The following is a 17,825-nucleotide window of genomic DNA, read 5'->3' as shown; positions in this document are numbered from 1 at the left end:
GGCTGCAAGAACTCAGTTTCCATTCATGAACCTCAGTTTCTTTTGTGTAAAATGTGTAAGAGTGGTGCCGACATCTCATCGGGTTGTGAATATTCAATTAGCTAGTGGACATAAAACACTCAGCATAGTGCCTGGACTTCATAAGTTCTAGCTTTGATTTTTTAAAAATAATCACAGCATTAAAAGCACAAGTGTGGCTGTGATAAGATGCTGTGGTGAGCTCCCAAGAAGAAGAAAGTGCCTAGTACCCAAAGTGCATGCATTTAAGGCATATCTGCTATTCTTCATTTCTATCCTCGGGTCCTGGGGTAGCTGGGTCAACAGAGGAAAGATTCAAGGTAGTCCAGGTTTGCTCGTTCTGGAGACGTCTTCCTCCAACTGGGAGCCTCTGGGACAAGTCAGGGAAGGGAGGGAAAGGTCCCCCAAGTGACTGAAGATTGGAATGTAGTGCAAATGTCACTGATTCAGAGCACTGAGTGATAACGACAGTACTAACCCTAAGCGTAGTGAATAGCAATAGTTAACGTGTATTGAGAGCTTCCTATATATCAAGCACTGCGAGAGGCACTTCAATCATTTAGTCCTACCATGCAGGTGCTATTACCATCCCCATTTTACAGATGAGGAAACTGAGTGACAGAGAGGTTAAGTAACTTGGCCAAGGTCACATGACTAAAAGATGGCGAAGGTGGAATTTGAACCCAGGCAATATGGCTCTGGAGCCTGTCCACTTCAATCTCTACATTACATGGCTTTCCATGACTAAACTACTCACACACGCATGTGCACACATTCAAGCATTTTTATTTCTTCTTATGATGCTACCTTTTCAATATGGATTGAAGAATCTAAGAAAAAATGATCTCAAAAATGTTATTATTGGGCTTCCCTGGTGGCGCAGTGGTTAAGAATCCGCCTGCCAATGCCGGGGACATGGGTTCGAACCGTGGTCCGGGACGATCCCACATGCCGCGGAGCCACTAAGCTCATGTGCCACAACTACTGAGCCTGTGCTCTAGAGCCCACGAGCCACAAGTACTGAAGCCCATGCTCCGCAAGAAGAGAAGCCACCGCAATGAGCAGCCTGTGCACCACAACGAAGAGTAGCCCCCACTCGCTGTAACCAGAGAAGAGCCCGCGCGCGGCAACGAAGACCCAATGCAGCCAAAATAAATAAATAAAATAAACATTTTTAAAAATGTTATTATTATTAATTCAGAATAACCAACACCTTCTGGATCCTTATTTTACTATGTACCATTCACTCGATAACAATTTCTGGTTATCTACTGTGTAGCAGGTCCTGTACTAGTTGCTAAGGAAACACAGGCGAATCCATACCACACTTCTCCCTAAGGAGCTCACAGACTTGTGAACCTATCATGTCAGTAGAGCCAAAGGTGCTACCTGAGGTTCTAGAACCTTCTGGAGTGGAAGACTGGTGGTATTTGTTGGGCTTTCCCAAGCATTCCTTGGGTTTGGAGGAGTATCGCAATTTGGTCATCACTGTTCCAGCCTCCTCGGCACACGGACTGACCAAACCAGACTGAAGAGACCCTCACGTGACATGAGAGGCAATCTCCCCCCAGGTCTTCAGTCAGAGCTGCCCCTCTGTGCAGGCTGAGAATTTCTGTTGCTCCACACCCCTCCCTCCTAACTACCTGATATTGTCCAACTGGTTTAATGTTTGCTCTCTGTTGCATGGGAAAGAGTCTGCCAGCTTTCTCAGAGTGAGATCATCACTTCTGGTGTAAAACTGCTCCTTTCGGAGAGTTACAGAGGTATTTTTTAATGTGTTGCCTAAGAAACACACATTCCAATCCTGTTGCAGCAGGTCAGAAAAAAAAAAAAAAAAGCCCCATCAAATTTTTAAAACTCCTGGAACCACAGGCATAGCTCACAACTAATTATAAAGCCAGACTCACCGTGAACTGCTGTCTTGAGAGAGAAATACAAAAGGAAGGAAGGCTGGAGAATCCCTGGAATTTCAAATGCCTCAATCCCTCATCTTTTTCAGAGGTGAGATGCCCTCTATTGCTTGGCTCCTATTGCCCTGGCTTTAGGAGCATGAATATGACTTCCAGCTCTTTATGCCACTGGGCAAATCAGTGACTGCCTGCCCTCTTGATCTGCAAGCCTGTCGTGTGCCTGCTCTGCATTTCCCTCCTGCGCAGAACCCGGGCCCAGCAATCTGTGGTTTCAAAGTGGCTGCCATTTGGACCATGGGTCACTGAGGTTTGTCTGGGAAGGACCCACAGAAGTATCTTCTCTGAGTGTCTTCTCTGAGTGTCTTTACATCTTTTCTGTGTCTCTTGGCTTCCTGCCACCCTGAATATCACAGCTCTCTCTGAATACTATAAATTGAGCTGAAGATGATTTAAATTTCATGCAGAAAACCACTTTGCTTCAAACCACAACCATTTTTTTTATGTTTAAAAAATCCATCAAGATATAATCTTTTAGCACCACCCCCCAAAACACACACACACACACACACGCACGCACACACACACACACACACATACACACAAACTCTTTCTAGCAGACAGAAAGGCAGATTATTTTAGTCAAGAGGCTGCCACTGAAATTGTAAGCAACGTTTCTTCAAAGTTCATGGCAGCGGTGAACTTTTAAATTTCTCAGTGACTGTCAGGATCTAATTTTCAAGGTGTGGTTACCACAGTAGCAACCTGGAATTTTAATCCCGTTGTAAAGGTCAAGACAGGTCACTGGCTTCAGGTCCTCTTCAACCTCAGAATAAGAGAGACAGCTCCCCCCCAAAAGCATGAAGATAAAGGGTGGACCTAACCCCCAAATTCCATTCTCTAAGACAGTGAGATTGTAAAACATATTCGATTGTTTTTAACTGTTCAGTTTCTTCTGCAAACGCTCAAACTATCACTGAATCAAATCATGATCCCTTGTGGGTGGGTAGGTGGGTAGGAGAATGGACTCACTCTTCTCAACACGGTGGAACATCCAGAAGCGTGCTGGGGGCATCTAATCTAAGCAGGAGAGGAGTGGCCTGCATAAGTGACTGGCTTTCAGTCCACTGATCTCGGCGTTGGGAGTTGATCCTTTGATTCAAACCACAGCGACACAACACTTGTGAGAAGTAATGGCAGATACTAGCAAAAAGAGCACTTAACTAGGAGTCAAGAAGTGGAACTGAGCCTTGCAACAGTGAGTTGTGTGAGCCTGGGGCCCGCGCTTAAGCCATCTGAGCACGACTTTCCTCGCTGCTAACATGGGGAGAGAACAATGCGAATGATGGACGTCAAAGCCCATTCAGGAGCCCATCCGAGGGCGGCGCATTTCACGACAGAGTCTGAGCAATAGCGCTTCTCCATGTTGTATCCGTTGAAACAAAGGCTCAGAAAACCCCAGGTGACTTCATCAAGTCACACAGCAGGAAGTGAGGGAGCTGGGATTTGAGCCACCTGGCAGCTGAGGTCCCTCCCCTCTCCTGGCTCCCAGAATTGAGTCAAGCCTGAATGTAATGAAGATAATGCTCTGTGTGGAAATGGAAAATGTCATAGAACTAGAAGAGTATTATCTGTCTCTGTACTTAATTCGTAATTGTTCAATTGAAACTTTATAGTTTGGGGTGTTTGCTAGGTGCCCTCTCTGAGCCTTTGAGAGGACAATCCTGGGACCGGTGATGATGAGGACATCCCACCTCAGAGATGCGATGAGGATGAAACAGCTAATGCTTGTGAAATGTTCGCCCCTGTGCCTGGCCCACAGACGGCCCCTGTAAGTGGTGACCGTAATGACCCAGGCACATAGCTCACATGCAGCTAGTTTGCTGCCCTTCTGTCTGTACTACATGATATATGAAAATGATTTTGGAGAAATACAGAATGACCCTCTCAATTTCTAGATATACTAGACAATTTCTAGATACTATAAGCATTAGGTACTGTTTTGGATTTTTCTCTTGAAAATCTAGAAATATCCCACATAGTTATAATATTGAGCTATCTATCTGGGATTTTTAAAAAGTGGGCAACTTATGCAGAAATGAGGTCACTCCTGAAATTAGGCAATGGTGGTGGCAGAATTGTAAGTTGGTTGCTCTGTAAATCATGACCTTCTATGCCCTCTTCCCCCTCATTGCTCTCTCAGGCACCCTGGAAACTTTGCCAAGGACCAAGTAGTGTATTACGGGTTGTACTTGGATGCCAAGATCTCACAGGGTAGCAAAGAAAAACAATTTGGTTCCTTTGGGTTTTAGAAGGCATACTCTAACCCCACCCTGCTCCGTCCCAATATAGGCAGCATATTTGCAGATGTCAATCAAATAGTTTTGAGACCTTTTCCTTTTCTGGTCCTCATATTACAGTGGACAGAAGAACCACGAAGAAAGGCTTTTGTCAAATTTTTCAACTGACTTTACTACTGTCATCGTGCAAGCATCTGCCGTGTTCTACCAACACTGCTCCCCACTCATCAGCAAAATGGAAGGGCTTTTAGCAGCTCTGAGAAGGTATCAAGAGCAGACCATTTAAACAGAACGTTCCCAATAATGTAACTGGGGCAAAGTATCTGGCTGTTTGTGAAATGCTTGATAGGATGGAAAAGCAGAATGAACAGCTCAGAAGCGTGGTGAATATTCCTTCTCATCTATTCCAGGCTCAGTTGGGTGGGGATTTTTTTGGGGGGGGATGTTGGTTTCTTTTTAATTTCTAGGAATGATCCATGGGGCTTTCTGCACTGCTGCTATATTTTCTTCATCTGGGCCTGGAAGACCTGTCAGGCTCTGATTGAGGAGTTCTGGCCCTGCAGCCATCTAGGGAACATGGGGACAAGGCAGCACGTTCTGATGGAAGTGCAGAGTCCTCGCTTCCAGGCCCAGCTCCGCCACGCCCTAGCTGGGGGACTTTGGTAAATATCTTCCCCCCCACACCCCCAAGCCTGGCTTCTTTGCACCTGGCTATCTAACAGGATTGCCGCGGCACTCACATGAGGCTAATACATTGTGTGAAAATGCTGTAAGATTATCAATCGCTGGGCACATGAAAAGTAGCCCTGATCATAGCATTTTAGAATCTAGTAACTGAAAAAAGAGTGTGCATCTCATTAGATCAGATGCATTAGAGGGGTCTGATATTCTGGGAGACAGAGGATGTGCATGCATGCGTGTGTGTGATCAAAACATTATGTTCAGTTATACAGCTGGAATTATTTTTACTTTGGTCTCTTGCTTATTAACTTCAACAACTTCCACCAGCATCATTTGCTTCAGTACCATTTACTGTTCAAAATCTCGAGGAGAACTTAGAAATAAGGCCACTGGTTGATAACGTTGGGAATAATTTTTAAAAACTATTCTGGAGCTTCCCTGGTGGCGCAGTGGTTGAGAATCTGCCTGCCAATGCAGGGGACACGGGTTCGAGCCCTGGTCTGGGAGGATCCCACATGCCGTGGGGCAACTAAGCCCGTGAGCCACAACTACTCAGCCTGCGCGTCTGGAGCCTGTGCTCCGCAACGGGAGAGGCCGCGATAGTGAGAGGCCCGCGCACCGCGATGAAGAGTGGCCCCCGCTTGCCGCAACTAGAGAAAGCCCTCGCACAGAAACGAAGACCCAACACAGTCATAAATAAATAAATAAATAAATAAATAAATAAATAAAATGTAAAAATAGCAACACATTAAAAAAAATTATTCTGCCATGAGGCTATATCAATAAAATAAAGCAACTTTCCAATAATATAAAGCAATTTCCACATTGGTAAGCATGAAAAGTAATGGACAAACCTGTCATCAAAACAGACCCAAATACCAGTTCTCTTCTTTCTACTTTAATATGGCAAAATGGAGATTTCTGGAGACGGATGTTGTTCCCATCACAGGCCACCGAAATCACCCTCAAGGGGATTTTGAGTGGCGGTAAAGTCCCTTACAGGCTTGGATCTTTGCACCTCACCAAAGGAAGCATCTTACAGGCATGGTGACACCATCGGGCCGCAGGCCCTGAGCTGAGGCTGGACCGGTGCCTGCCTACAGAGTACCTATCAGCACCCATCAGCGTGTGCTGTGTATGAGAGGCCTGACTCAATGACAATGTTCAGATCCAATCCTTTCCCTGACCAAAACCAAAATGACAGGGACCGTTTTGGCCTGCCCTGGGGCCAGTTTACTTTGGTCTGATACCAGGGCAAGATCACACCTGAATTCAAATCGGGAGGGCCCTCTCCAAACAGCCCATGCGATGGCTTTAATGCGGGTTAAGAGCATGTGCTCTGGAGTCTGTCCGGTTGTGGTTTTGTTACTGTGGCCCTTTGGGTGACTCACTCAATATCTCTGAGTTTTGGTTTCTGCTGCTGTAGAATATAATACGGCTGACTCCTTTGGGCCTGTAAAGAAAGAAAGCGCCTGGCACGCCGTAGGCACTCAGTAGTTATGAGTTAGTTGAGGTATTGGCGTTATCCGTGCAAGTCTAATCCTCAGTGAGTTCCCTGAGGGAAGGATGTGCAGTGTTCCACCCTGAGGTACCACCCTGCCTCGCTCAGAGCCTTACACACAGTAGGGGCTCAACCCATTTTTGCTGAAAGGAATGAAATCGCGAACGAATGAATATACATATGGATGCAAATCAGGTAGAAAAGAGGAGACACTTGACTTTTCCCTGAGAGAAAGAGAGAGAGAGATGTTTGTTTCTAATTACAGACGTGTCTCATAATCCACCTGAAACATACAAATCTTGGGCACATGAACAAAGACACAAAAATCCAACCTGATCTTTCAAGATTTACGCTCCCTGAGCACAAACGCTACGTTTGCAGCTTTTGTAATGAAAGTGGAAATCCAAAGCTGCCGCCAAAGGGGGCCCAGTTTTCAGTCTTGGTGCCCGTCAAGCACCAGCAGCTTCGGTGCTTCTTGACACGAACATTCCAAATGCCAATATTGCTTGTTGTCACATTAGCCAATATACAGCCCTCAAAATAAAATCCTCTTGAGGTCTGATTACTCTTCTTAAGGACCTCATGCTGATTCATTTCAAACTGTGAATTACCTTTAATTCACAGCTTGAACAGGCTGCCAAATTTTGTTTTCTCTGCTCCCAGGTGGCTGTCCCTGATGCAGTGGAGAACTTCCAAAAATATATTAAGTCCTTAGGAAAAGTTGGCAAGCTCTACGACGCAGGGCATACAAGACAGGTTAAAAGCAAGAGTTGGCACACGTCTCAGTTTGAAAGCCGGAATGGCTGCAACCAGTGACAGTCGCCAAGATTCCCAGTTTACTGGGAGAGTTTACTTTGGCTTTTGTAAGCCTCAAACTGATTAGTAGTATTCCTAAGTTCCAAGTACCAAATCACGTATTCTGATTAAGAATTAATCTGATTATGAAAATAACAGTCATTTTTTTCCCCCTACCTCGTTACACAGTTACTTTGCTACGGAAAGTGTGTAGCAGACCAGACATCTACTTAGGAAAGAATATATGAAATTGCGAGAGGTGGGAGTTCTTTCTCAAATCTCAAATCAGATTCTCAAAGCAAACGTTTTCAATGATGAAAATTTTGGTAGAAAGATGGTCAGGATTTTCATGAATGTGTTTTTCATTTCTTGGGGTTTTTTGGTAAAAAAATTTGTTTCAAAATTCATCTAAGAAATGATGTAACGCTTGTTACTGGTCATAGCAAACCAGAAAACATTCTCGTACTATTTCTATTCCCTGTGGTAATGAAATCTTCATACCACATCAATACAAGTTTAGAGATAATGATCTTTCAGTTAAATCAAGCAATTTTGACGAGGTTTTGAATCATCTAAAACAGAGAGGTATAATTTCTTGTGGGACTGCTTCCCATCAACTTCAGTTCTTCAAGTCTCTTTGAAGGTTGTGCCCCGACCCCAACAGATACCGTGAGAAGGGACAGCCCGGTGGGAAAAGAGGGGGCTTTGTGCATTCAAGCTTTCCCATGAAGAGCAGTGTAACTGACTCGGCCCTTCTGTGTACTCATAGCCAACATGTCCATTCGAGATAAACAGTCAATTTGTCCTCCCACTGGACTGTGTATACTTCATAAGGAGGGACAATATTCTAGCTTTGCTTTTCTCATCTGTAGAATGGGAATAATTTGGAGCCCCTCCCGGTGGCTGCTAAGTATAATGGGGTGATGTATATAAGAGCACCTGGCATGGGACCTGGCACCTAGCCTTGCGCACGACCCAACAGCACAATGATTATTGTCACAGGTGCCCGCCATTCCTGTGAGAGTATAATGTCCTTTCCTCCTAACCAGTGCTACATTCAAGCATTTGTCCATGTGGCATGCCTACCTGTCACCCACAGGTAAACTGGCCACAACTAGACTGTCTTTGTCAGGCCTTTTGTCAGCTCTCTGGGTCCATGGCTGTGATGTTTTCAGACCCGTACCTAATACCGTAAGTGGAGGAACTGGTATTATGGCAAGGAAAGAACAGCCTATGGCTACATCTGCCTTTACGTTGAGCTTTTATGGAAATTATCCAGGAATTTTCAACAGCATGCCCTAAAACACAGGAGCTCCTTGATTAAAAGGGGGTCTGGATGATTTCCAGCCGGACAGAGTCTAAATGCAAACAGCCGAGGATGACAAAGGAACTGCATATCTGGAACTGCCATTTTCTCAACTGTCCCCACAAAACTAGCTAAAGTCAAGGACTGACTCGATGGAAACCCTTGAGCTCATGGTTGCTGTCTGAAAATGCTTCTCAGGAAGCATCTGATCTGTCCCTATTCAGGACAGCTCATGAAAGACCAACAGAGTCATGTATTTTGGTAAAGCCACTGTATTGACAAGTAATTGACAAGATGTCATAACCAGCTAGATGAAGCCATCCAACCCAATGAGGAAAATCCAAGTTCTTTGGATTTAGTTTCTGTTTTCTCCTCCATTGTTCCTTAATGGCTTCATGCAGAAACTAGAAGGTAACCCAGTGTCTGGGGTGTCCATTCAATCCCTGAATCTTCCAGTTGAAATAAATGGGTGCTTTAGACGCAGAACGAACGTGATATTACTGTACAAATACACAACTCCACAGCATGAGAAGTACAATTTGACCTTCGACAGCCCATGCCCCACTCTCTTTTTGGGGAGAGAGACCTTTGTTGAAGGAGGCTTGAAACTCCACTGGATTTAGAAGACCTGGGTGAGGCCTGTTCCGAGACTATAATACAACTCAGACTCATGCAGGCTGAGGGGAACAACACCTGCCAGGTCTTCTTTCCTCCAGAAATTATTAAGGGTTAAAGTTAAATGCACTTTGACCTTGAGTTTAATTACTAATGAGTATAGCTGTTTACATTTGAATTGTGACAAGTGTTTGCGTATATACCTGTATGCGTATACAATCTGCTCATTACTTTGCTTCATTTCCCTCAAGGGACTCTATCTCTATACTCTGAAATAAAAATAAATTCCCCCATGATTTAAACTCGCACCCTCTGAATCCTAGGTCAGTGTTTTCCCCCAATACCATCACTGTCATGGGGCAGAGGCTCAAGCCCAGATCTTGAAATTCCCCCAGTCCCATGCTCTGGCCTCCTGGGCAGTCAGCTGGAGCAGGTAGGATGTCACCATTTAGATGGACACCCCATAAAAAGCACTGTGTGTCAACGGAGTATGCTGAGCGAGAAAAGCTCCCCTTCTCCAAAGGTCAGTGATCCCTGCTGAGCCGGGAGCACAGAGCCTGGCCGGTTCCCAGCTTGCACTCAGGGACTCCTGCACCAGTGTTTCTCAGACCTGGTGCCGGGGCGTGCAGTCCTTATAAACAATCCAGGCCCAAATGGAAGATCTGCATTTTGTTATCCAGGGAAACGAGGCCAAGATGAGGAAAACAAATCAAGTAGCCCAGGAATTAAGGGATTCTGATTTACAAGACTCCCGTCTCTCTCTACTGCAGGGAGGGGTAGGAGCTTGCCCAGGACGTTCACAAGCATTGGGAGGGTGTCTCTCCTGCAGCAGGGCTGACTTGGGGCTGCTTCCCACCAAGCTCTAGCCACCAGCAGCCTGTCTACACTCAGGATGTTCTTAGTTGCCTAGAGGATTGCCCTGCCAGATGGAAAATCCTAGAAGCTGACTTAAAAAGCACACCGTAGTGAAATATGCGAGAATGACTGGAATGGCTAAGCTGATAATAATTTGGAAGCTAAAAGTAAAAATAATTATTATAACTCTGACCTGCCCTGTGTTAAACCTATACCCTACCACAAGAAGGGAATTTACTGCAGCTGAAGTCTGATGAACAGTGCCTGGACTTTGGATCAGGCAGCTAAAAAGAGAGCAGTTCATTCATAAAACAGACGCAGTGTCTTCCAGTTTTATGGATGCCTCCTATAGAGAACCTTAGTCCTACTAGTCCTACTGAATGCACTATACACCCTGTGCTATGAAGTGCTGTTCTCTGGAAATGCAGCCTCTAGCTATAAACCACAATTGACAAGTTTATTTCTGTTAGTTACAAACTACTGAAATATTGCATTTTATGGTCTATATGGAAATCAGCATATTTCACAGCAGGAGCCTGATACTCTTGCTTTAGGAATGGGATCATTTTACAATGGAAAAATATTTTTATGTGTTTTCATATTTGGAAACCTGCACTGATTTCCTGAATGCTCAACTGTGTGTGTGTGTGTGTGTGTGTGTGTGTGAAGTTTACTGGCTTTGTAATAAGAGTGGGGCAAGTTAGGAGTGGAGGTAAGGAGAATAAGGTCTATTGTTTACTAGGATAACAAGGGGGAGGGCAATTCAAAATGATTACTGGAAAAGCTGAAATGAACAATATCAAAGATGATTTTGATTTCCACGTTTCCATATAATTTGGTCCTTAAATCAAGGTTATAGTTTTATTTTCCTCTTGTCTCTTTTTTTTTCTCCCTCGATTCTTTAAATGGAGGATTCTTGGCTGTTGAAATGGAACCTTGAATTAGAAGGCACAGATCAGGCCAGAAAACCAAATAAGAGGTCTGGTGATGGGGTCAGGGCTTTGCGGGCTTTGCCACTCAACAGAACCAAGAATGTGGAAATACCATTGACTTTCCCAGAGCCTCAGTCTATTTGGGAGTCATTCCCAGGTGTTTTATGCATTTATTCGTGATCTTCCAAAAGGTGAGCAATTCAAGTGTGCCATTAGGCCACTCGAATGTCATAAATTATTTCATTTTGAAAAATTTCAAGTATGTGACTATTACTCACACAGAAAAGTCAGCTTCCATTTTCTACTATTAAGAATGAAAGAAGTTGTGAGAGAACTACTCCCTTGATACTCTCTTGGACAAATGGCTATTACAAAATCTACAACGGTTAATCTGAGGAAATTGGTTTCTCCATACCCCTCCTTCAGTGAACGTTAATAGAAAAGGAAGACAGTGAGGAGAGAATTGCAGGGCCCTGGCTTCTGAACTTCAGCCTAGCGTCACGTAACCTCTTATTCCACCTCCTTCTGGCTGCCCTTGTTTATCTTTAATATACAGTCACCGGACGACCTGCAAACAGCAAGGTCCCGGGCTGAGTGGCCGGAGCAATCCACCCAACCTCTCATGTCCGAGCATGGCTGCTTAGGCGGGTCCTTTCTCCATCCTAATCGGTGGTGGCTGAATATTACATATAACGATGTCTGTGGTTGAAGTTACACAATGCTCCAACAACCACTCAAGAATCACAGCTGTTCTGGTGTCCCGGGTATTGACCCAGCCTGTATCTTCTACACCATCAGAGAGCCTAGTGGTGATGTCATTCATTTTGACTGTCACTTGCCTATCGTGGGAAATCTCATTCTCCCCTCTAACCACACCCCATGTTATTATGAGGCAAGGTTCCTGCTTTCAAGGAGCACAAGAGAGAACAAGATTCGCTCAGCACCGAAGCACCTTTTCCTTGTGAAATGCCCCCGAAGAAGCGTGTTTCAGAAACCTGAGTACTTACGACTTGAACGGTACTCACTTTGTAGAAGCTCTGCTGGTCGGGTCGCTCCACTCTGAAAAGAAAACGCACAGACATTTACCATCCATGTTTTCTACTGTCAAATGATCATTTTGAATGAAATCGGTCTTGAACATGCAGCCCTTCCAGTTATACCCTTTCACAGAATCCTGCCATGAATAACAGATGGGAGAAAAAAGAAACCAATTGGATGTGTCACAATGTGACTTTTTATTATTGTTGTTATTCCATGTTTTCATGATATTAGGTAGGAAAGAGAAGAAAGTGAGGGAGGAGAGGAGATGCTGGGATCAAGAAGGATTTTTTTCAAAACACCTACTTTGTAAGGCGAATCCTGGGGTCAGATGCTGGGATTCCTATAAGGAAGAACACATACAATACAAACATTAGTTAAATGGTACAAGAGAAACAAAAGGTCTATTTGTTATCGCTGAAGATATAACTTGACTGATGTAGGCCAACAGGAAACCACTGTTAAGGATTCCATTAATTAGGCTACTGTCTGCAGCTCTATTTGAAGGATAAACATTTGCCAGCCAAGCCAGCTACAACACGGCCATAACTGCCATTTTATCAGAATTACACATGACTGGTATCTATCTGGAAGTGTGTGCAACATGGGAACAAATGACCCATATGTGTGAGATTCAAGTGCATAATTTCTCACTTAGCTAGGCAATGACACCTCTATGGAAGTAAAGGGGACTCGGTTCAAACAAACAAGTGATTGTGATTTTTGTAGAAGTGTAAATAACACTGTAATTAATAGATTTGCTCAGTTGTTCTATTTTATAGAAACAACTCCAATTTTCTACCTTGACGGTGACACACATGCAATAGATGTATCTTATTTTCACAAGAGACACGTTCTTAAAACTTCATCACAAATTTGGTGAAGTACAGGAAGCAATTTGAACTATGCAAGTGGAACGAATTATCTAAAGGGATTTAAATATTATTTGAAAGTCACCGTCAACACAATTCATTCAGAGTTTTGAGAAATCCGGATTTGCACACATCGGGCTCTCTGGGAGCATGGACACCTGTGTGGATCCTGACACGACTTGCAGGCAGAAGCTCTGCCTTGATGCACAGGGCACGCACAGCTCCTTGCAGATGGAGGAGAGAATATCAAAGGCAAAGCAAGTGTTCCGAAACTGGAGACAATGAATTCAAGCAAATACAAGAACTCGTTATATCAAGAACATATATATATATATATATATATATATATATATATACACACACACACATACACACACACACGTATGTGTAACTGAATCACTCTGCTGTACACCTGAAACTAACACAACATTGTAAATCAACTACAGTTCAATAAAAAAACTTTAAAAAGAAGAATTAGTTATATCAATCTGCTGCAAGTAATCTACTCTTTAAGGCTAATCTTGCCACCCTATGGAATAAAAATAAGATCACAGCATCATTTATCTTTAAGAGAAGTAAGCAAGAACAATGATGCTGTGTCTGAATCAAAAGTAAACTTTCCAATCGATTTAGCATGATTCTGTTGCCCAAGAGACTTATCTTCTGGCATGATTACTACTCCAGAAGATGACCATAAACTCCACAAGAGATGGAAAAGGCCTCTCAACTAAAGGGCTGTCACCAAGCCCACGTAGCTCAAAGCCTTCTTCCCCTTGCTGCTAGACAACTGACTTTTGACATTAGACCCTAACAAGCTTGGCCATTTGATTCCCACCCGTTAGCAAATCATAGATGGTGAGAAAGGGGAAACACTTCTAGAGGCACAGCCACTAGGAAAATTGGGACGAGAAAACCGACAGCACAGGGGGCCAAAGAAAATGACACAGCAAAGTTAGAACTTAAAAAGCACAAGAGTCTATGGCCATTCAATATAGAGGCAAGCATTCCTAGCCATCTCAATAGCTCCCGAGGACACAATTAGAGCATAGTATAATATTACAGCACTCTACAATAACTGATACTCACAATAATGACTAAGTGATCAAGAAAGGCTAAAGCATGTTCAGAATAATTTTTATAGGAAGTCAGGAAAATATGAATTACATTTCAAAATGATTCCTATTACGTGATTCCTATGGAAGGATAACCTTTGGTTATCCAAGAATTTCAATTATCCAGATCACCTCATTTCCCAGAGTGCCAAATAAATGAGGAGTTAACCATTTGCAGGTCCTTAATGATATACCAATATTTCTACCTGTTATTTTTTTAAAGAGGTTTCATTACAATTGTATAGGGCGAGTTTGGGCTTGTATACCTGGGGTGCTGGCCCTTTCCGCCGTGCAAGCTCTGTCGTGAATGGAAGAAACGGATGCTTTCTGAGAGCGTGGTGTCACCTAGTCCTGGTGCAAGCACTGAGGATCATCTGCAAATCGGTGTGATAAAACATCACCAGAACACCTGGATCTAAAGACTGGTTCACTCGTTTATTAGCTGAGTGATTCTGAGCATATTACTTGACTCTGCACCTTAGTTTCCTCCTCTGTAAATTAAGGAGAGTCAAATTACCGACCTCTTTGAGTGATAGTGAGGATTCAATTATTTACTTTGTATTAAGTGCTTAGAACCAGGCGAGGCACATCGAAGCATTATATGCATTGTTAATATTATTGTGATTTAAAATGTACTTTTCTTTCAAACCAACATTTTGGCAGGAATCAAGCGAAACAAAAGAGTGGGTGGGTAGCCATCCTGGCTTCACCATTTTATCCCACTTGCTTCTACCTTTATCATGTGGCTGATGGTAGCACAGATAATTGGCCGAAAATGCAAATCAGGCCTGATTCCAAATTGTGCACTTACTACAAGAGCCCATTTCAACAACCAGTTCTATTGTAAACACTTGCAAATGTCAAAATTGCGACTTGCACGAATTATCTCCAAAATTGGAGAACACAGCTAAAAACACTGCAATCGCTGTACAAGTGCTGGATTCAGTGCCCAAAACAGATGAATTGATCCCTTGGCTGAGATGCCAGGGAGAAGGATACCAAGCCCAGGGATGTCTGACGAGGGAGAGTGGCGCTCCAGGAAGGAATGACATACCCCAGGACAGGGACAGAGGGGGTGGCCGCTCACAGTTCTGACCCCTTTCAAAGGTGGGAGGGGATAATTAAACACAGTTTAGGCCAGTGTTACTCTCAAAACGATGACTCTGAAAACTAAAGGATGTGATTGGGTTTCTCTTACAAATAAAGTCCAAACTCCTTGGCTGGCATTCAAGGCCTTTCCCAGAGATGCACTTACTTGCCTGGGGTTTGTGTCTCTCTGCTCCCCATCACACGAACCAGGATCCAGCCACTCGAGACCGTAATAGTCTACATCCCATCACATCCCTTGGGTGCCTTTGCCACCCTGTTCTGCATGGAGTGTTCTTCTCTGGGGCCCTTCTCCACCTGTCAAAGTTGTAAGCAGCCTCCAGGTGCTGCCACCTCTGAGCACTTCGTCAGTGCCCCCAGGGAGTGTCAGATCCTTCCTGGGCCTTTTATTCTCTATGAAGACACGTGCTACATTGTTCTGTCGTTTTGTGTTTTTCTTCATCCCTAATTTTAAGACTATCGTATGTCCTCAGTAAGTGGTTTTTGAATAAATGGACGAATGGGTGGATGGATGGATGGATGGGTGGGTGGGTGGATGGATGGATGGGTGGGTGGACGGATGGGTGTGTGGATGGATGGATGGGTGATGAATGGGTGGATGGGTGGATGGATGGATGGGTGGATAGATGGGTGGATGGGTGGGTGGATGAAAGGATGGATGGGTGGATGGGTGGATGGGTGGATGGATGGATGGGTGATGAATGGGTGGATGGGTGGATGGATGGATGGGTGGATGGATGGGTGGATGGGTGGGTGGATGAATGGATGGATGGATGGATGGATGGATGGATGGATGGGTGGATGGGTGGATGGGTGGATGGGTGGATGGATGGGTGGGTGGATGGATGGATGGGTGGATGAATGGGTGGATGAATGGGTGGATGAGTGGGTGGATGGATGGGTGGGTGGGTGGATGGATGAGTGGATGGATGGGTGGATGGATGGGTGGGTGGATGGGTAGGTGGATGGATGGGTGGATGGGTGGGTGGGTGGATGGGTGGATGAATGGGTGGATGGATGGGTGGATGGATGGGTGGATGGATGGGTGGATGAATGGATGAATGGGTGGATGGGTGGATGGATGGATGGGTGGATGGATGGGTGGGTGGGTGGATGGATGGGTGGGTGGATGGGTGGATGGATGGGTGGGTGGATGGGTGGGTGGATGGGTGGGTGGATGGGTGGGTGGATGGATGGGTGGGTGGATGGGTGGGTGGATGGGTGGGTGGATGGGTGGGTGGATGAGTGGGTGGATGGATGGGTGGGTGGATGGGTGGGTGGATGGGTGGATGGATGGGTGGGTGGATGGATGGGTGGGTGGATGGATGGGTGGATGAATGGGTGGATGGGTGGATGGATGGATGTGTGGATGGATGGGTGGGTGGGTGGATGGATGGGTGGATGGGAGGATGGGTGGGTGGGTGGATGGATGGTTAATTGGATGGAAGGAAGGAAGTAAAGAAGGAAGACATTATTTTTTTTCTTTTAAAGTGTGTTATTAGACTATCCATGTGTACGCAGGCATTTTAAACACTGATGGTGAGAAAAATTTCTTACTGAGAGCAAGTGAGGAAAAAAATTATATGAAACATTTGACTAGAACTGTAGGAGAAAAAGTGCTGTCAATATGGTGTGTTGGTGTGTGAAGATCTGCCTGCTTGTGATCCATTAGACTGAAGAGTATAGGGTTTTCTAATTTAAAACAATCTTGGATGTTGTTCCACCATCTGCTGGGTCTTTCTTAAGGGATGAGTTCACTCCTCTCTCCAGTCCACAAGCTCTGGGCACAGTAGCTTGGCCAGTGGCGGTGCTCTAGGCACTAGGATTCTCATGCCAGCGTCTGGTGGACATTCTCTTCAAGATGCTCTTTCACTAAAATGCTATTTGTATTAACAGCCCGAGGGACACGAGCGAGTCTACATTTTATGGCGCTTAGGACACCAAGGCCATTTCTATTTTTAAGAATCCAACAGGAAGATTGGTGTAACTGACATCAGATCAAGGAAAATGGAGCAAGGAAGATAACTGACCTGTCCTGGGATGGAAAACGTGCTCTGCTCAGAGTTTCCAGAAGTATGCATGGCAGTGAGAGGAGTAGGCCAGGGATGGGTCATCTCCTGATGAGGAAAAACAAAGCAACTTTATTTGCGGGCACTTCGAAAAGTGAAACACCTTCTTGGCACTAAACATGGTAGGCCCTTTCTAAATACTTACTGACTTAATTGGCCTACTTTTTTTCAGGGGAACATTCGGTCCCTTCCCCTGCTCCACACTGGTGCTTGAAGCCTATCTGCGAGACAAAGGGCCATCCCACATCCAATTGCACATTGTCAGTGACGGTGAGCTCACTACCGCTCAAAGCAGCCTGTCCCGTGTTGAGACAGCCAGGTCACACTATTCTTCCTGGCTGGGAGCTAAAAGCCTGTCTCCCGGGAGTTTCTACCTCTGGATCGTATTTTGAAGCCGCACAGAACTCATCACCTCTTCTTTCGCCTGAGAAGCTGTTGGGAGACAGCAGCCATATCCCCTGGTGCTGTCTTTTCGCCAGGAGGACACATGGGTGGCTTGTTCATTCACTGATCAAGAAGCTTCTACTTTTCTTCTAATGCTTGAGTTCCGCGTTCTGTCAACTATCTCAGGCGCTCCCAGGAGGGAGTCCGCATTGCCTGGGGCTCCTCTAACTCGTGGTATCCTGTTTCAGGTGTGATCTGCCAGCTCAGGGGAGGGCACCATCACCACCCTCGTTCTGGATGCTCTGATAGTCATTTCTCTTGGTGTAGCCTAAC

The 17,825-nt window shown here is 44.9% G+C and overlaps 1 protein-coding gene across 1 annotated transcript in view; it reads right to left on the bottom strand.

Moving 5' to 3' along the window:
- The window catches only part of AFF2 (ALF transcription elongation factor 2), a 482,377-nt gene that overhangs the window by 136,795 nt on the left and 327,757 nt on the right, over positions 1-17,825 (bottom strand). Inside the window, exons 5-7 of the mRNA XM_068532924.1 lie at positions 17,070-17,156; positions 12,255-12,291; positions 11,936-11,969 (exon numbers count right to left, since the gene is read on the bottom strand). Coding sequence (XP_068389025.1) covers positions 11,936-11,969; positions 12,255-12,291; positions 17,070-17,156 — 158 coding nt within the window. The remainder of the gene's footprint in view (positions 1-11,935; positions 11,970-12,254; positions 12,292-17,069; positions 17,157-17,825) is intronic.

Source organism: Eschrichtius robustus, chromosome X (assembly GCF_028021215.1).
Source record: "Eschrichtius robustus isolate mEscRob2 chromosome X, mEscRob2.pri, whole genome shotgun sequence".
In the NCBI taxonomy this organism is placed as follows: domain Eukaryota; kingdom Metazoa; phylum Chordata; class Mammalia; order Artiodactyla; family Eschrichtiidae; genus Eschrichtius; species Eschrichtius robustus.
This window is presented reverse-complemented; position numbering and strand designations above follow the sequence as displayed.